This window comes from Lagenorhynchus albirostris, chromosome 9, assembly GCF_949774975.1.
Source record: "Lagenorhynchus albirostris chromosome 9, mLagAlb1.1, whole genome shotgun sequence".
Lineage (NCBI taxonomy): Eukaryota > Metazoa > Chordata > Mammalia > Artiodactyla > Delphinidae > Lagenorhynchus > Lagenorhynchus albirostris.
Window position 1 is genome coordinate 55,074,542 of NC_083103.1, and position 20,743 is coordinate 55,095,284.

General features: G+C 40.8%; 2 protein-coding genes across 3 annotated transcripts in view; one reads left to right on the top strand and one right to left on the bottom strand.

Annotated features, from left to right (window-relative positions):
* The window catches only part of AAMDC (adipogenesis associated Mth938 domain containing), a 33,635-nt gene extending 23,573 nt beyond the window's left edge, over positions 1-10,062 (top strand). For both annotated transcript variants that reach the window (XM_060160118.1, XM_060160119.1), the window contains exons 3-4: positions 7,973-8,068; positions 9,887-10,062. In XM_060160118.1, the coding sequence (XP_060016101.1) occupies positions 7,973-8,068; positions 9,887-10,027 (237 nt within the window). In that variant the 3' untranslated portion in view covers positions 10,028-10,062. The remainder of the gene's footprint in view (positions 1-7,972; positions 8,069-9,886) is intronic.
* Positions 10,063-15,196: 5,134 nt separating this feature from the next.
* The window catches only part of INTS4 (integrator complex subunit 4), a 113,941-nt gene continuing 108,394 nt past the window's right edge, over positions 15,197-20,743 (bottom strand). Inside the window, exons 22-23 of the mRNA XM_060160115.1 lie at positions 20,191-20,311; positions 15,197-16,445 (exon numbers count right to left, since the gene is read on the bottom strand). Coding sequence (XP_060016098.1) covers positions 16,267-16,445; positions 20,191-20,311 — 300 coding nt within the window. The 3' untranslated portion in view covers positions 15,197-16,266. The remainder of the gene's footprint in view (positions 16,446-20,190; positions 20,312-20,743) is intronic.

The window sequence follows — 20,743 nt, forward strand, 5'->3', positions numbered from 1 at the left end:
AACAGACCTTATTAATATTTTGCCAATTGACCTAATACACGTTACATTTATTTGTCATATTAATGGAATCATACAGTATATAGTCTTTTGAGACTTGCTTTTTTCACTCAGCATAATACATTTTAGATTCATCCATATTGTCATAGGTATAAATAATTTGTTCCTTTTTTATTATTGAATAGTATTCCATTGTTGGATTATAACACAATTTGTTGATGAACATTTGGGTTGTTTCCAGTTTGGTTTACTACACGTAAAGCTGCTACAGATGACTGTAGTTAGTAATGCTATACGATATATATGAAAGTTGTTAAGAGACTAAATCCTAAGAGTTCTCATCACAAGAGAAAAATGATTTTTTCTTTTTTTGTATCTGTGTGAGATGATGGATGTTAACTAAACTTATTGTGGGAATCATTTCATGATATACATAAGTCATATGCTGTACACCTTGAACTTATACAGTGCTGTATGTCAACTATATCTCAATAAAACTGGAAAAAAAATCTAGAGTAGGATATGCTGCTTCTAAGTTTAGGAAATAAGAGTTAACAACGCCTCCTCCCACCCCCAATAGAAAGCTGCTATGAACGTTCATGTACAGGTTTTTGTGTGAATGTGAGTTTTCATTTCTCTAGGATAAATACCCAGGTATGTGATTGCTGAATTGCGTAAGTACATATTTAAGAAAATGCCAAACTGTTTTCCTGCTAGAACATGAAGAAAGTGATATGCAGTAAGACTGGTGAGGCAGCTGGGAACTTACAGACCATGTTAAGGAGTTTGGCAGTTATTTTAAGGGCAATGAGAAGCCATTGAGTGCTGTTAAGCAGAGGAGTGACTTGAGTGGATTTGTGTTTTGCAAAGATTCCTCTAGCTACAATTTGAAGAATGGTTAATTGGAAAGGGCTAAAGTGGTTTTATGGAGACCAGTTAGAAAGTTACTGCAACAGGCTAAATAAGAAGTAATGACAGCTTAGACCAGGGTAGTGGCAGTGGAGATGGAGAGGAATGGACAGGTCCAAGAGATAATAAGGAAGTAAATTATTATGTCCAATCTTTTGGGGAAAATGTTTAACATTTCAACATTATACTTAATGTTTAGCTAGCTGTAGGTTTTACTTAGATGTCCTCTACCTAAGGAAGGTTCCCTTCTAGTTTAGTTTATTTTTAAAATATTAATAATAATTATTATTTATTTTTATTGAAGTATAATTGACCTACAACACTATGTTAGTTCCAGGTGCACAACATAATGATTTCATGTTTCTATACATTACAAAATGATCACCATGGTAAGTCTAGTTACCATCTGTTACCATACACTATTATTGACTATATCCCCCATGCTGCATATTTCATCCCTGTGACTCATTTGTTTTTTGTTTTTTAATTTATTTATTTATTTATTTTTGGCTGCATTGGGTCTTTGTTGCTGTGCATGGGCTTTCTCTACTTACTGCGAGCAGGGGCTAGTCTTCGTTGCGGTGTGTGGGCTTCTCATTGTGGTGGCTTCTCTTGTTGCGGAGCTTGGGCTCTAGGCACACAGGCTTCAGTAGTTGTGGCACACGGGCTCAGCAGTTGTGGCTCGTGGGCTTTAGAGTGCAGGCTCAGTAGTTGTGGTGCACAGGCTTAGTTGCTCTGCGGCATGCGGGATCTTCCTGGACCAGGGCTCGAACCCATATCCCCTGCACTGGCAGGCGTATTCTTAACCACTGTGCCACCAGGGAAGCCCGACTCATTTATTTTGTAACTGTAAGTTTGTACCTCTTAATGTCCCTCACCTATTTCACTCATCTCCCCCACCACCTCCCCTCTGGCAACTATGTGTTTATTCTTTGTATCTATGAGTCTATTTCTGTTTTGTTTTTTAGATTCCACATATAAATGAAATCATACAGTATTTATCTTTCTCTGACTTACTTCACTTAGGATAATACCCTCTAGGTCCATCCATATTGTCACAAATGGCATTATTTATTTCTTATGGCTGAGCAATATTCCATTGTATATATGAACCACATTTTTAAAAAATTTTGTTTATTATTTATTTTTGGCTGCATTGGGTCTTCGTTGCTGCGCGTGGGCTTTCTCTAGTTGCAGCGAGCAGGGGCTACTCTTTGTTGCAGTGTGCGGACTTCTCATTGCAGTGGCTTCTCTTGTTGAGGAGCACAGGCTCTAGGCACACAGGCTTCAGTAGTTGTGGCACGTGGGCTCAGTAGTTGTGGCTCGTGGGCTCTAAAGTACAGGCTCAGTAGTTGTGGCACACGGGCTTAGTTGCTCCATAGCATGTGGGATCTTCCTGGACCAGACCTTGAACCCGTGTCCCCTGCATTGGCAGATGGATTCTTAATCACTGCGCCATCAGGGAAGCCCTGAACTTTTTAAATTAAATTTTATTGGAGTATAGTTGCTTTACAATGTTGTGTGAGTTTCTTGCTCTACAACAAAGTGAATCAGTCATACATATATATATATCTCCACTCTTTTTTGGATTTCCTTTCCATTTAGGTCACCACAAAGCACTGAGTAGAGTTCCCTTTGCTATACAGTAGGTTCTCATTAGCTATCTATTTTATACATAGTAGTGTATATATGTCAGTCCCAATCTCCCAATTCATCCCACCCTTCTTCCCCCCTTGGCAACTGTAAGTTTGTTCTCTACATCTGTGACTCTATTTCTGCTTTGCAAATAGGTTCATCTCCACCGTTTTTCTAATTTCCACATATAAGCGATACTATACTATATTTGTTTTTCTCTTTTTGACTTACTTCACTCTGTATGACAGTCTCTAGGTCCATCCACGTCTCTGCAAATGGCACTATTTTGTTACTTTTTATGGCTAAGTAATATTCCATTGTGTATATGTACCACATCTTCATCCATTCCTCTGTTGATGGACATTTAGGTTGCTTCCATGCCCTGGCTATGGTAAATACCGCTGCAGTGAACATCGGGGTGCATGCATCCTTTTGAATTATGGTTTTCTCCAGATATATGCCTAGGAGTGGGATTGCTGGGTCATATGGTAGCTCTATTTTTAGTTTTTTAAGGAACCTCCATACTGTTCTCCATAGGGGCAGTACCAATTTACATTCCCACCAGCAGTGTACAAGGGTCCCCTTTTCTCCACACCCTCTCCAGCATTTTTTGTTTGTAGAACTTTTTTTTTTTTTTCGGTACGCGGGCCTCTCACTGTTGTGGCCTCTCCCGTTGTGGAGCACAGGCTCCGGACATGCAGGCTCAGCGGCCATGGTTCACAGGCCCAGCCGCCCCACGGCATGTGGGATCGTCCCGGACTGGGGAACGAACCCGTGTCCCCTGCATTGGCAGGCAGACTCTCAACCACTGCACCACCAGGGAAGCCCTGTTTGTAGAATTTTTGATGATGGCCATTCTGACCGGTGTGAGGTGACACCTCATTGTGGTCTTGATTTGCATTTCTCTAATAATTAGTGATGTTGAGCATTTTTCATGTGTCTGTAGGCCATCTGTATGTCTTCTTTGGAGAAATGTCTATTTAGGTCTTCACCCATTTTTTGATTGGATTGGTTTTTTTCTATATTGAGCTACATGAGCTGTTTGTATATTTTGGAGATTAATCCCTTGTCAGTTGCTTCATTTGCAAATATTTTCTTCGATTCTGAGGACTGTCTTTTCATTTTGTTTATGGTTTCATTTGCTGCACAAAAGCTTTTAAGTTTAATTAGATCCCATTTGTTTATTTTTGTTTTTATTTTCATTACTCTAGGAGGTGAATCAAAAAAGATCTTGCTGTTATTTATGTCAAAGAGTGGTGTGCCTATGTTTTCCTCTGAGGGTTTTTATAGTGTCCGATCCTTAATCCATTTTGAGTTTATTTTTGTGTATGATGCTAGGGAGTGTTCTAATTTCATTTTTTTACATGTAGCTGTCCAGTTTTCCCAGCACCACTTATTGAAGCGACTATCTTTTTTCCATTGTATATTCTTGCCTCCTTTGTCATAGATTAGGTGGCCATAAGTGCGTGTACCACATCTTCTTTATCCATTCATCTCTCGATGGACATTTAGGTTGCTTCCATATCTTGGCTATTCTAGTTTAGTTTTCTGAGAGTTTTCTTTTTTTTAATCATAAATACATGGTGAACTTCATCAAATGCTTTTTCTGCATCATTTGACACAACTGTGTAATTTTTCTTCTTTACTTTGTGGTGAACTACATTGATTTTTAAAATATTGAACCAACCTTGGATTTGCTAATGTTTTGTTGAGGATTTTCATTAAATGTTTAAAATAGAATTCACCACTGAAATCATATGTGTCTAGAATTTTTTCTGTGGAAGGGTTTTAAATTATAAATTCAATTTCTAACATCTATAGGACTATTCAGATTTTCTGCTTCTTGTGTTTTAATAAGTTGTCTTTCAAAAAAATCTGTCCATTTCTTCTAAGTTGTCACATTTATTAGTGTAAATCTATTCCCAATTTTTAAAATTATTCTTCTGCTATCTGTATGATCTATAGTAATGTCCCCTTCATTCCTGGTATTTATGAATTGTGTCTTCTCTTTTTTTCCTGATCAGTCTTACAATGGTTTCAATTTTATTAATCTTTTGAAAGAACCAACTTTTGGCCTTGTTGATTTTTCTCTGTCATTTGTTTCCCATTTCATTGATTTACATACATATATTCATTATTATCTGTCTTCTGCTTGCTTTGAATATGATTTGCTTCTCTTCTAGCTTTTTAAGGTGGGGGCTTACACCATTGATTTTAGACAATTATTTTTCTATTATAAGTATTTAAAGTGATAAATTTGCCTATAAGCATTATATAGCTGTATTCCACAAATTTTCATGTATTTTTCCTTTACCCTTTAGTTCAAAATACTTTGTTGCTCAATTTCCAATTATTTATGGCTTTTCTAAATATCTTATTGTTATCAACAAATCTATTTTGTCAGATATCATATTCTCTGTTATTTCATTTCTTTGAAATTTACTGAGACTTATGTCAGCATAAGGTCTTAGTGACTGTTCCATGTACACTTGAAAAAACAATGTGTATTCTGCAGTTGTTGGGTGTAGTAACCTATAAATGTCTATTAGGTCAAATTAACTGACAGTGTTGCTAAAAACTCCCATTTCCTTAATTAGACTCTTTGTCTATGTGTTTTATCATTTACTGAGAGAAGGTTGTTAAAATTTCCAACCATAGAGCTGGATGGACCTAGAGTATGTCATGCAGAGTGAAGTAAGTCAGAAAGAGGAAAACAAATACCGTATGCTAACACATATATATGGAATCTAAAAAAACAAAAAAATGGTTCTGAAGAACCTGGGGCAGGACAGGAATAAAGACGCAGACATAGAGAATGGACTTGAGGACGTGGGGAGTGGGAAGGGTAAGCTGGGATGAAGTGAGAGAGTGGCATGGACATATATACACTACCAAATGTGAAACAGATAGCTAGTGGGAAGCAGCCGCATAGCACAGGGAGATGAGCTCGGTGCTTTGTGACCACCTAGATGGGTGGGATAGGAAGGGTGGGAGGCAGATGCAAGAGGGAGGAGATATGGGGATACATGTATATGTATAGCTGATTCACTTTGTTATAAAGCAGAAACTAACACACCATTGTAAAGCAATTATACTCCAATAAAGATGTTAAAAAAAATCCAACTATAGTGGTTTTGTCTCTTTTCTTAGTTCTGTTATTTTTGTTTTTTTTTTAATATTTATTTATTTATTTATGGCTGTGTTGGGTCTTAGCTGCAGCATGCAGGATCTTTCCTTGCAGTGTGTGGGCTTCTCTCTAGTTGTGGCATGTGGGCTCCTCTCTAGTTGTGGCTCCAGAGTGCATGGGCTCTGTAGTTGTGGCACAGGGGCTCTTTAGTTGTGGTACACGGGCTCAGTAGTTGTGGCACGTGGGCTTATTTGCCCTGCCGCATGTGGGATCTTAGTTCCCAGAGCAGGGATCAAACCTGCATCCTCTGCATTGGAAGGCATTTTCTTAGCGGCTGGACCACCAGGGAAGTCCCAGATATGTTATTTTTGTTTTCATATATTTTGTAGCTCTTTCACTACGAGTGTACAGATTTGGGTTGTTATGTTTTTCTTAATGAATTGGTCCTTTAAGTATCATGAGATGAAACTCTTTATCTGTCGTAATACTTCCTATCTTGATATTAATATAACCACACCAGCTTTCTTAGTGTTTGCATTTTATATCTTTCTTTATCCTTTTACTTTCAACTTATGCCTTTATATTTCAAGTATATACCTTGTAAGTAGTGTTTAGTTGGGTCTTGCTTTTTAACTCAGTCTTTGCCTTTCATTAAACTATTTAGTCCACTTAAAGTTAATTACTGCTACAGTTATGTTTAAGTGTTAACATATTGCTATTTGTTTTCTGTTTGTCCTCATGTTTTTTATTCCTGCCTTTTTAGGGGGGTTAATCAAGTATTTTTTAATACTTCAGTCTGTCTCCTTTATTGTTTTTTTAGCTCATGTGTGTGTGTGGGTGACAGGCAATTGCCTTAGGGAAGATTCAGGTTACACCTAAAGTAACAATTATTGTGTGCCTACAGTGGGCCGGGCACTGGGCTTAAGCACAACTCTGTGGTCATTAGGGCTAGTTCTTTCAAGTTTCAACGTTGCTCCCTAGGTTACAGTATTCTAATAAAGTGCATTAAACAAAGGTTAACATGTTTCTGTTCAAATCCCAACTGTGCTACTTAGTAATTGTGTCATCTTGGCTAATGTGTATTTTGTGAGCTTCAGTTTCTTTATCTATAAAACAAGGAGAATGGATGCTTTTGTGCTACTATTAATGCAGATCACATGGAATAATTTCTATAGCTGTATTATGAAAATTGCAACTGTAAACATGTAAGATATTATTATTCCAGGATTTAATAAAAATACTCATATTTGTTCTTCTACCTTTTATAACAAATTTCAATCCTATCTTCTCTAAACCATCAGCTTTTTAGACTGAAAAACCCTTCTTTCTTTGGTACATTTGTTGTTGTCTTGGTATATTCAGCAGCTCTTTCCCTAAACCATGTCTAACGATGATTAGAATGTACCCCTTCTACAACCACTGCATCAAGGCATACTCCTAGTCATACTTCAAGATGCAATTAAAACAGCATGTCTTCCATGACAATTTTCCACTCTTATTCACTCCCCAGTAGTTGGGCTGGTATTTATCAAACTCTAACTCCTGTATCCCCTTTGCTGATGTGGAAGCAGTTCAGAAGCCACCATCCTTTAACGTTGGATTAATGTTCATTAAACACCTTACCTTAAATATCCCTGGGAGAATCTGGGAAGACTTTACAGTGATAGGTTTTAAAGCATCAAAGTTTTCCTGGAGTTAAGTGGGAAAGCGGCTCAGAAAAAGGAAACGGTATGGAGCTTTCCAAGTTTTGGCATGGTGTGCAGGTGCTTTCTTCTCCCACGTCATCTCTTTCCACTCACTTGTCACTTACACTTCAGTCATATGGAACTAATTGTAGTTCACTAGGTTGCTCTTTCCTCTGAGCCTTAGTTCATGCTATTCCCTGTATTTGGTATGCCTTGTTCCCCTGATTTCCTTTAACCTGGCTAATTCCTGCTTGCCCTTTAGGTCTCAGCTTAAATGTCACGTCCTCTGGGGTGTCTTCCCTGACCCCCTGCCCTGACTCCCCAGGTCTGAATTAGGTGCCCTTTCTGTATGTTCTCACTACACCCTGAACACTACTTCTTTGTAGCACTTGTAAAACTACTGAAATTTCTTTGTAGTCTTCTATATTTTTCACTAGACTTAGAGCTCCATAAGGGCAGTACTGTATCTTCTGCTATTCCCAGGGCCCTAGTGAGGCTTGGCCTAGAGTAAACCTCAGTAAACATTTGTTCGGTGAATGAATGACTCTAACAGGAATGCTGACCGCAAAGAAAGATGAAAAGAGCAGGTAGCTGGTATACTTTCTCTTTCCATGTCCAGCATTCTCCTGGTGTGCAGCCTGCAGATGTGGAGGAAGTTGTCGAGAAGGGTGTGCAGATCCTTGTCATTGGCCGAGGGATGAGTGAGGCCTTGAAGGTAGGTATTGGTGAGCACAGCATTCCTGAGGACTTCTGGTAATCTCCTGGATCTTTACCTTAGAGATATGTCCTTCTTGGAAGTTCATCTCTATATATCATGCACCCTCATTTTGCTGAGCCAGGGGATGGCCCAGGATAAAATAATGGCTGCGCACTATTCTTCCTCATCAGGGTTGGACTCTCCAGTCTCTAATCATAGGCCTGTGCTGTTTCAACTATTTTTCAGAAATTCCTCAATCCTGGAATTTCTTTTAAGCTCTACAGCTATCAATATTTGGCTCTTTAGATTTTTACAGTACTTTCCATTTTTACAGTACTTTTAATTTTTCTTTTCTTGGGCACATTCAAGTTAAGCCTTTTTCCCCTTTCAGAAAAAGAAAGTTTATTTTTATTGTACTTACAGAAATAGTACATACTTGTTGTAAAAGAGTCAATGCGGAAATGTAGAATTAAAAAGGTGAAAGATTTCCCCTTCCCAGTCGTAACTGCTCCAATGCTCTCTCTATGCATCTGCAAATATATACACACTTACACATACTGATATACATGTTTTTACATAAATAGGATCGCTCTATACATATTGTTCTGTAACTTTTTATTCACTTACATTATTGCATTATGGACAGCCTTTCACATAAGTTTATAGAGATCTACCTCATTCTGTCCTTTATATAGATGTCGTAAAATCCAGTTCCCTACCAATGGAGGTGCCCTTTAGTTATATTTTTTAGTTTAACCTAGTTTTTTCCTCCATTAAAATGATCCCTATCTGTAAGACTACTGTTATTATAAAATTGTTCAAACATATAAAAAAGTAATGTAGGACATTTTAAAAAACATTTCACTCAGAGCTCCTTCTGACAAGGCAGAGTCTAATTAAAATCTATTTAAAATAATATTGAAGGCAAGCCAGAGTTGAGAAAATATCCAATAGCTGCCACTCTTGAGAATCTTTTATATAAATTCGTTTACAAATATTTATTCAGCATCTTCTACGGGGCAGACACTATTCTAGGTACCAGGGACAACAAGCTAAACAAAGCAAACAAGGTTCATGGCCCTCATGGATAATAAAAATGTAGACAATTTCAGATCATAGTAAGTGCTGTGAAGAAAATGGTGACTTATGAGGGGCTGCTCCAAATGGGGTGATCAAGAAAGGCCTTTCTGAGAAGATGTTTGAGCTGCAGTGTACATACATTCATAAAATTTCATCCTCACACCAACCCTTTGATTTTAAGTATTATTGTCCCCGTTTTATAGGGGAGGAAATTGCAGTTGAAAGACTTTCAAAGGTCTCTTGGTTAGTACATAGCAAAGTTAGAATTTAGACTCAGGTTGGACTGACTCAAACATTTAACATTTATCTGGATTTGAATCAGTCAGGTTGGACTGAGTCAAACATTTAACGTTTTACATACTTTAGCTGAATTCATTCTCATACCAACCCTGTAAGCAGGTATTGTTATCCCTATTTACATACATGGAAACAAAGGCTCAGAGAATTTAATTCACTTACCCAAAGTCACAATGCTAGTAAGGACTTAAATTCAAGACTGACTCCAAAATCCATCCTCTTTCCAGCTTCCATATCACCTGAGCTGTCTGCACATGTTTCATGGTACTTCTGTTAACTTCTTAGAAGGCTTTTGACTCCTTGGGACTCACTGCCAAATTCTGGGCTGGTGACACGCTGGGTGATTGAGGAGTGATGGTTGTCACTGTCCAGTTCTGTAGAATATACTTGCCTCATAGCAGGAAAAGAAACCCTGGGGGCCTTTCCCCCTGATTTACTCATCTTTTTCCTTCTTCCCAGGTACCCCCATCAACTGTGGAATACCTCAAGAAAAAAGGCATTGATGTGCGGGTCCTCCAGACAGAGAAGGCAGTGAAGGAGTATAATGCCTTGGTTACCCAAGGCATCAGGGTGGGAGGGGTCTTCCATTCCACCTGCTGATGGAGCCTTAAGAGAATAAATCACTAAGCAATGATGCCTGTGACTGTCACTCTTACCTCTGTCCACTCCATCCCCCCAAGCATTTTTGAACAGCTGCCCGTGCCAGGTCTTGTGCTAGGCTTTGGGATGCATGGATGACTTAGGGAAGGTCCTTGTCCTGGGGGGTGGGGGCTGAAAATCAGGGGAGGAGACAGAAGTTTACCAAAGTTTAATATTGTGGCAAATGTTAGGCCAGAAGTAAGCGAAAATAAAGGCAAAAATAAAGAAAGCCTTTTGACTTGAAGTTTGAAAGCCAAAGAAAAGTTTCAGTGCATTAAAATTACATTGCAGTTGATGCTTTGGAATGTTTAGTCATCAATTCAACCAATTTTTATTAAGTACCTTATATGCCAGGCACTGCTATAGGCTCCAGAGAAACAGCAATAAAAGTCTTGTGCTCATGAAGCTTATATTCTAGTGGGCAAAATAAACAAGTAAACAAATACATAATATAAGTAGAATGTTATGAAGAAAAATAAAGCAAGATAAGAAAAAGAGTGATAGGGGCTATTTCAGATATGTGGTCAGGGAAAGTGTCTTTGTGCAATGACATATGAGCAGCCCTGAATGAACTGAGGCAACACTTCAATAACAGTAAAAGGAGCTATGCCTTGATACTAGGGTTCTAGGCAGGCTGTTCTACTAACTAAACCTGAGCCTTGCCAGACAGTTCTCTCTGCCTCAGATTCCCTCACTATAAAATGATGGGGCTGGACTGAATGCCTTTTAATGGTCCCCACTGGCATGGATAGCCTTTGCTCTATTAAATACCAGGTGGCCTTTGTGAAGCCTTAGAATAGACTGACAGAATTATAATAGTAATCAGCATTACCTTATTTTTCATTTTTCCCCCTCTTTAAAGAGTTATGAGTATCAGCTTTGGTGTCAGATAGCCTTGGCTTTGAACTGTGGCTTTCACGGCCACTCACCGGTTGGGCATTTATTTAATCTCTCAGAGTTTCACTGTTCTCATTTGTCAGATAGGGATCATATTAGTACCTGGAGTTATCATAGGTGTTAAGTTGGGTAATTCATAGAAAGTCTTGGCACATTGGCATGTAGTAAGGACTCAATAAACTGAAACCATTGTATCTTTCTCCTAATGGGGCTGCTGTGTAAAGCTAACTGGTTTCATTTTATGGTTCTTAATATATCAGCTTATAATTTCACAGATTCATAGAATGTTGGAGCCCAAAGGAATTATCTACTTTATTCTCTCATTTATTCAGTACTTCTCTTTTATATTCATTTACTGAGAGTCTCTTACTAATATTCTTATGACCAATTATTGCTGGATCCTAGGGGTACAGGAATGATATAGTTCTTGCCCTCAGGAGTTATGTGAGAGAGAAACAAATAAACAAGACAGTAATGATACAGTGTGCTAACATTATACTAGTTACAAGGTCCAGTGGTGGCACAAAGGGTGGACTAACTTATCCTACCAGAATGGGAGGAAAATTAGGGAAGACATCACTAAGGACATAACACAAGTCTTAAAGAACAAGAAGAGGTTCATTTATTCACCAAACACTTGGGAACTCTTTATTTATTAGGTATGGTGTCTATCTATCATGGTCATAACTAAATAAAATTGCTCCACCCCAGCCCCTGTTGAAGCCACAGCCCAGAAAGCTGATTTTTGCTCCACATGATCCTGTTGCCTGACTGGCCCCACTGGGCATCTGACCTCAGGACAGCCAATCCGTAGACTGAACAGCAACTTAAGATGTGGCCTGGCAAGAAAAGATGAGCTAAGCCCATTGGAATGGAAAGTGATCTAATTTCTAAGCTTACCCAGCAAGAAAGTGGCAAAGGCAGGATTAGAACCCAATGCTGTGTCCTGATCTCTTTCTATCACCTTAGGAGGCCCGTGGGAGAGAGATCCTCACAGACCTGAGACTCAGCCTAGAGGTCTGAGAAGGTCTTGCTCAGTGCCCTTTCTACAACCAGCCATTTGTCAGATGACAGGATGTTTCTAGATCTCAGTTCCCTCAGCTCATAAAGCCAGACACTTATATAGCTAGGAAGGATGTTTGATAAAATTTAGACTTTCTCTGGTTGATGCAATAAAAAAAATTTTTTTGTCAAATGTAAGATGAGACAGCTCCAGTGGGTGTTGAATTAGGTGTGGGTGTAATCAATGTTCCTAAGTGAGTTGTCTCTACATTAAACAGAACTTAGTACAAACTTCTTTGAGACAGAAGTACCTGACAGTGAGGTTATTAAACTTTGTATAGAGCCTGCTGACAGCCCCTACTTCTGAATCTGTTCTGCATGGTCAGTGCTGGAAATTTGCAGAGCCTGGAGAGAAGCTCTTTTTCCATGACACTATACTTAGTCCCATGTCTTAATCATTAAACCCTTTGATTCAATTTGTAAGTTGCTTGCACAGCCCTCACTCTGCCCACACTTAAATTTCTTCTAGCTTGAGCGGTTCCTAAGACGAGCAGTCTGCCAAGTGCTAGGTGTGTACTTTCTCCATAATTCCGTTTGCTGAGGTCAATCATGTCAAAGCCAAATATAAAGTCCTTTCAGAAACCTGACTCTCAGGGCTGGGTTTTGCAGGCATGTCATGGTACAGCTAACCTTGCTCTGGATTCACGGGCTCATTCCTTCTTTCCTTGCCTGGTATGTGCCGGGAGCTATGCTGGGGATACAACACAGACATTCTTAAGGTCTAGCTATTCACAGACTGGTTGGAAGAAACAGACGTGTAAATATGCAGTAACGATGCAGAAGTTTCAAACTGGCACAAATCTACCTGGAGACAGGTTTTGTTTGTCTCAGAGTAATTTTAACATTTACTTTATTTAGTTACCAAAATTTTTAACGTGGTTATTTTTCACATGAAAATGCAGGTTTCTGACTTCTCTGGAAGAATCAGAAAATCTGACATCACCAGGCCCATACCTATGAACAACTGAGTGGAGCTGAATAGCAACTGTCTTCTTCTGATAGAGAATGTGCTGATTCCTCAAGTCTCTGTTATCTTCTTCCAGGTCACTTGACACCCCCCCCCTTTTTTAATTTGTACAAGGATTATTATTTTTCATAATTTTGAAAAATACATTCATGTAAATTACCTAGGATGCATTTATTAGATTGACAAAGCCACCTGACCCCTTTTTTTCCCCTGCCTACCTGCTTCAGGGGTTGGCATTTGTGAACCTGCAATAAATACCACGCTTGAAGAATGTATAGGAGGCTGTGCAACGCACCAAGCCCACAGGAGACACAGATAGGTTGCAGAATGAGGCTCAGTCCTGAAGAATGAAAAGAAAAGAACCATAGGAGACAATCTGAAGAGCACATTCCAGGGCTCAGCAAGTGCAAAGGTGTGAAGCAAGAGAGAGCATGGTAAGTATTGGGAATAACTACAGATAATCCTCTACAGCTGGAGAAGCAGAGAATGTTTGGGACACGGAGTATGAGGCTGGAGAGGACACAAGGGGCATAAAGAGCCTTCAAGGATAGGAGTTTAGACTTTATCCTGGGGCCAGAAGTGACCCACTTAAAGGGGGTTAAAGCAGGGGAATGGTGTGATCAGATCCGGGTTTTAGAAAGATTACTCTGGCAGCTGTGTGAAGAGTAGACCGAAGGGGGCAAGGCAAGATTTGAAGCAGGCAGCTCATTAGGAAGCTAATCCCGTACCTTAGGAGTGATGATGAAGGCTGCATCAGGACAGAAACACCGAGTCAAGAAGAGAATTGAAACATTTAAGGAAGCAGAATCTAAAGGACTTGATGGCTGGTTTTATATGAGGCGTAAGGATAGAGTCCAATGTGACAGTTTCTGGCTTTGACGAGGTACATGGTTGGCCACTGAAAAGGCATAACAACAGATCCCTGTCATGAAAACCATATTAGACTGAGAGGCCTGGGTTCCAGACTTGCTTCTACTAACCCAGTCTCTCGGGGCTTGGACATTCACTTATAAATGAGGGTGCCACACCGGAGCCATCTTTATGCTCCCTTCCAGGTCTTTGTCAGAAAAATCAAGATTCTCATAATTCACAGAGAATTCAGAGTAAAAGGAATTTAAAAGGTTAAGCCCAACTGCTCATATGATACTTGAATTCCTTTACAACAAACTTGTCAGGAGCTTGTTCAACCTCTGCTTGAACACATCCAGCATGGAAAGCTCCTTATCTCCTAATGCAGCCCATTCAATTCTTAAAAACTTATCCTGATACTAAGGTAAATTTTGCCCCTTCGTGTTTTTCTCCACCTTTGGTGGGAAAAGTACTATTTTGGGTTTTAAGACCTAGGGATCAAATCCCGCCCTTGCCCCTTAGGAGAAAGACATTACCTCTAAGTCTCCGTTTCCCCACCTGTAAAATGGGGAATGACCCAGAAGGATTTTTATAAAAGGAGTAGTGTTATCTGAAAAGGATTCAGCATATTCTTCCCTTGGAAGGCTTTCTATAGCTATGGCATCAAAGGCTCAGTTAGCAGCGATGAGTCTTGATGTTTTCATCTGTGCTTCAACTCAGTAATCATCATTAGCTGCTTTGTGTCAGGGCCATGGTATGGTTCAGCCTGGCTTTAAGCTTCATTTTATCTCCAAGGCAGGCAATTTTCTTTAGGGCATCTGTTGACACATGAGAGCCCGCTGATGGCACATCACTGAGATGTACTAAACAGGCGAGCACACGAGAAAAGTAAATCCCACGGAGGTGATCTTCTTCCCTTAGTCCCTCTATAGCAGTTATAACCCCCCAGAGCCAGACTTCCTGGGTTCAAATCCCAGCTCTGTCATTTACTAGTTGTGTGTCCTAGGCCAACTAGGCAGCTCCAACACTGTAGTCATCAGAGATGTAGTTCACAATATTATTTCTTATAGTGGATCCCTCTTTCTCATAATCCTGGTTTCTTTAAGTTCTCTGAACTTCAACTGCCTTGTTTATAGAATAAATGTAACAGTACCTACTTCATAGGGTAGTTTTGAGGGTTAAATGAGTTAATTCATGTAAATGGCTTACAACACTGCTGGGCACACATTAGGTATATTAAACCAAAAGTCAAACATGCTTGAATTCAAATTCCAGCTCTGCCTCTGAGTAATTGTATGCTCTTATTATTTTTATTAGCTTTCCAAGTACCAAATATGATCAAGACTGGCCACAGATTCAGATTTGCCAAGCATTATTTAATTAAACCCATTCAACAACACTTAAGGTATAATTACCTCTGTTTTACAGATGAAAAAACTGAGGCACAGAGAGAAAATTTGAAGGTTCTTTTCCATATGGTATAGCTCAGGCCTTTGGAATCATCTTGGATTTGAACGAGTAAAGGTGTTATTACAGTTTTCCTACCAGTGACTTAACCTCTTAGTCTCACTTGGCTGTTGCAAGGATAAAATGACAGGTAAAGAACATAGCACAGGCCTTCACGTGGTTCACATCTCTGGAGCCTTTACTGTTCTTAGACCCCTGCTGCACCTTCAGCTCACACGCAGCTCCAACGCTGGAGTCATCAGAGTAGTGGGAAATAACTTTGTTTCTTACACTAGGTCCCTCTTTCCCATAATCCTGGTTTCTTTTGTAAAATATGGCCCTTCTCTCATATTTTTGTTCTAAGGATAACGGCAGGCAAGATCAAGAATTTCCCTGAGGGATGAAAGTGATTCATTCTTCAGCTGTTCATTCAGTCCTTGGCCAGCTATTGCCTGAGTTAAGGAAGGAGACTCTCAGCAAGATAACGAAAGTCTAGGGCCCTTCAGGAACTGTCGGTGGTGAAAAAGTACAGCTGTGAAAGCTGCTTTGGAGTTGGCCCTGGCAAACAGACTATTGCTTTAAGAAATAAGATTACGGCTCCAATAACTGGTTCTTTGGAAGGGGCTAGAAAATTGGATCTTTTTGTTTCACACCCGAAGAATGTAGGCCTGCGGTATAAATGTTGAACCTATAGCCACACAGATTTCTTTAAGGACCAGGAACTACAACAGCTTGGTGTCTCAACTTTACTGGGGGCAAGGCTAGGGAGGTAGGGGGTGGGGGATGGGATAGACTTGAAGGTTTTTGTTTTCTTAATGCAAAATAATTTATCCAATGTTTGATACCAGATAAGACTATAAGGGTCACATGTTCTTCCTTATGCCTATATACCACGTCCAGGTGAAATGCTCCAGGCTTCTGGCTCACTCTGACCCCAAGAAGGGCCTTCTAGGCCACGGCTGTAAAGACTACTTGTGACTCAGCGCCTTGCGGGTTTGGGCATTATGTAAACTTTTACAGACTTGCTGAAGGGGATGGTGCCCTCGATGCCGGTTTCCACCTGGGATGACATCTCACCACCCTCAATCCAGGGGGATTTTGGAATGCGTGAACTGGAGTTGTAGGCCAGCAGCAGTCTCACTTCCACCTGGCACGGTTCTAGAAAAAAAAAAGACAAAAATCCTCTGATGGGGCAACGCCTAGGAATTGGGATGAAATGTCAAGTAAAAGCAACATCAAAGATAGAAGCAGTAGGGTTTCAAGAACGTTTCTTCATCTGTCTGCGTCCCTCCTTTCCCCCATCAGCATACAAAAACACTTTTCCAGCCTGAATATTGTGAGGCTGTTCCTAAGCCTGCACATGTACTGCTGCTTCTCTGCCACTGCTACCTCCTCCTCCGGTCTCTTGGGCTCCCCGCAGCTCAGAGCCATGCTGCTGAGATGTTCAGAGAGCAAGCTAAAAAGGCCTCTTCCACAGAGGCCTTCCAGCCTCAAGACAGAGGGTCACAAAGTACATGCATGTGGCCAATTCTTGTACCCAGATAATCGTGCCTTTCTCCACAGCTGATCTCAGGCCTGAGGGCTACATGCACAGTGGACTCTACTGCATTAGCGGAGAGGAAGCCTTTCATTAAGGAAATAGTTCGGACAGAAAACTCTCACTACTGAACAGGAATATATTTCAGGGACCTAAATCACGTCACTGAACCTTCCGTTCTTTCATGACATGACATTACAATACTGATCCGGTGTCTTCATGTGGCAGGCCCCAGCAAAAATAAATAAGACCTCCCTCAAATTGCTGTTTGGCTGAGGAGGCAGAGACAGTTGCACTGGAGTACAGTGCACACTCGAGTCCGTAAGAAGTACTGAGGAGGGAGCTCAGGAATGCTTTGGAATGGAACACCTGCTCTGTGCCAAGCACATAACTCCAAGAGTTCTTACCCTGCCACACCATGAAAGAAAGACTGTCACAATCCCAAAAAAGTCCCAAGACTCTGAGAGGTTCTAAGTGACTACCCAAATCCACACCAGTGACAGAATTTGAGCTTAGTTCATAAATTGAAGCAACTAATCTTTCTACTCACCATGTGGCTTCCATAAAGAAGGGGGAGAGGATTTCAGAAAAACCTAAGGGCAAGTGCAGAGGCCAAGAACACCGCTAGCTTGGGTGTCCGCCTTGATTTTGTGTGACTGGGTAATCTCATGAAAGGTGTAGGTATTAAAGATGAGCCCAAGGCTAAGAGGTTTACAGGGCAGGAATGAGGGCTGGATGGATCTAAATGAACAAGGGCAAAGGTCCTAGGACTTCTCAATGCTCCCCAGATGTGTTCCTGGCTACTTCTAGACTTCTCCCTAGGGATCAGAATACAGACTAGATTGCTGTCCTCCAGGAAGGGAAAGGCTGGCAGGCAACCAGAGCAACCTAGCCAACCCCAGAGAGCAACCAACCTCAGCATCACCTTTTCACGTGGGGCCTTTTACCAGCCTGGAGTGTATCTGTAATGAAACTAGCACTGCTTTCTGGTACTAGGCTCCAGTATCAGCTCTCCCACTACGCTCTCCTTTCTTGTCGTGGATGGCTATTGCCAACCCCTAAACCACAATCTAGCCCTGGCTCTCATAGTACTTTCAGGAGCCAAATACTGGTAAGGTCAGAGGACTAAACCCAGGTCAGAGGACTAAACTCCATCTGGTCATTATGCCTTTTCTCACCAGCACGTGGGAAGAGTGGCAATTCAAGCCACTGCCAGCAGCGGAAGGGAGCAGGGAGAAGAAACAAGAGGGAAAAGACAGTGGGAAAAAGACAAAAGATCATCTGGGACAAATCATGCAACCTATTTATCATGCTTGGAAGAATATGTCTTTATGAGGTATATATTATTACTCCAATCTTAAAGGAAAATGAGATAGAGAGGTTAAATAACTTTCTCAGGATCACACAGCAAGTAAGGCAGAATTTGGAAACTCGTCTATGCGACTCAAACCTTGTGACCTGGCAGCATTCTGTCTCCCAAAGGAGAGGCCCTTGGTAGGGAGCTGAGGGACTAGATGGAGGACTCCTTACCAATACCAGGCACCATCTCCTGCATTAGGAGCAAGAGGTGCTGGCACCTTCAGAATGAGAACACATTTTCACTTTAGTGTCCCAGGTCAGATGGGAGGATGGTACAGTGAAAGAAACAAGGGATTTAGGAGTTAGGAAATCTGTGTGCCAGCCTCAGTGCCATTACTATTCAGCTACATGGGCCTTCACTTATGCATCTACAAAATTAAGAGCAGAATACTAATTCCCACCACAAAGCTGTCTAAGAATTAAATGAATTTTAATTGCAAATTTAAAATCCTATATTCAGTTTTCATTATTTGTTGAGCACCTACTCCACGTCAGGCACTAGGGACACAGAGGTTAAAGATGACGAGCAAGTCCCCTGTTCTCAAGGAGCCTACATTCTGATTGGAGAGAAAGTCAATAAACAAATGAGAAAACATCTGACACTAGTAAGTGCTGAGCCGAGAATTAAAATAGATATTTGTAATTGTGACTAGGTAGCAACCTCTCAGAGGAGGTGATCCTGGATGAATTACAATTCTTCAGGCTCAGGACAGCCCGAATTGTAGGCCTGGTTCAGGCAATGACCTGCTGTGTGACCAGGGGCAAGTCAATATGCCCCTCAAAACCTACCTTTCAAGCTCTTCTGAGCTCTAACATGTTGTTTTGCTTCCCTCAGTCTTAACCCTGTAAAACAACGCTGTCCCACAGCATTTCTTTCCCCATATCTAGGATCCCTTCACCACAAGAGATTAAAATAAGGAACTCTACGTTTCTGTGGACTTGCACTGTGGCAAACAGTGCAGAACACTCCAGGCAGCAAGGATATGGATTGAGGGACACTCAGGGAGGCAAATTCTCTGTACAAGCATTGCTGGATCTGCTCCCTCAATTTTGCCAGGCCCGCTGGACCCCCGAAGGGGCTGCCCTGACACTCAACAGCACCACTTCCTCTTTGTGAAAACTTTATAAAGTCATCTACACCTGCCTAACACCCTTGACAGAGGAAAACCATTAATAATGGCAATAAACAGTTACTCGTGTATTCAAAAATACAGTGAAATAAAATTCCAGAAGGCGTCCACCTATTTCTAAAATAAACCAGATTTGGTGGTATTGAACACCTTCTCCAGTAACAACCATGCTTCTGAATCACCTTCAATGACTTAGGCAACACCACCGAGGCCAATTCTCTCCCACATTTTAGGTTCTGCAGACTGAGTCTTTTTCAGTTTCCAAAGCAGCCTTACAGGCTTTGGAAGCGTAATGTCATTGCACTTGTATTCTCTCGTTTTATTCTTTACAAATGAAAGAAAAATACTTATGTAACCTCCATGTGTTTTCTCAAATTATCAAGGTTCTTCTCAGTTGCTGTATGGGAGGGTAAAATAGGAATAGATCACCTTACTTTGCATTATCGCACAAACCAGCCCATGTGGGAAGGGAAGGCAAGAACAGTTGTCATTTTACTTGTTCTGGGGGAATGAACTGTATTGTTCATATACAAAAAAGAGTGATTTTAAATTTCTGGTAAGAAATATAAAACTTTAATTTCCAGACAGAATAGTCCTCAGAATTAAGTAGTAAAGAATTGTTATCTTAATTTGAAAGGTGAGGAAACAGATTCAGAAGGGAGAGTAGCTTGCCCAAGTGTACACAGCAAGTCAGTGGCAGTGTTAGGATAAGAAAATAGTCTCCGGGTGTCCAGCCCACAGTTCTTTCAATGAGACTCCATTCTACTGCTTTCAGGCTCCTTAAGAAATCAAGTTCAACCCTCAGCAGGCCTGGTTCAATCACGTATTTTTCAAACTACAAAAAAAAAAAAAAAGCCTTGGCCCACTGACTCCTTACCTGTCCAGGCAGTGTGGGAGAGGTACACCTGAGTGATAAGCCGGTGCCGCCCTGGGCCGGGATTCCGAAAGTCTGCCGGCTTAGGGTGGATCATCTGAGCTTGGCCATCTGGATATGAGACCTAAGAGGTGACAGAAATGAGAAAAAGAGGCAGAACAGCCATGAGCTTTTAACAGAATTGCTGGTGACATCTGCTGTGAACCCCAAAACAGGAGGAAAAGAAGACACTACCCTTCATACAAAACTGCTCCTGGAGGGGAAGACAACACTGTCGAAATCTCTCTACCCCCTCCCCAGTACAAAGCAGTATGTGAGAAATGTTTCCTGAATTCATGGTGAATGAGGGACAGGAATAAAGTGCCTCTGTTAAGTACATGGATAGGTTAAAATATTAATCCTGATGTGAAAAGCCTTCTCAGACACCCCCATCAGGATGACTCTCCTTCCTCTGGCTCCAAATCATATCATGGCCCAGGATCCATCACCAACTACCAAGGATTAAGAATAATTCTGTAACTCTCCACTAGATCATAAGCAGCTAGGAAGCTGTTTA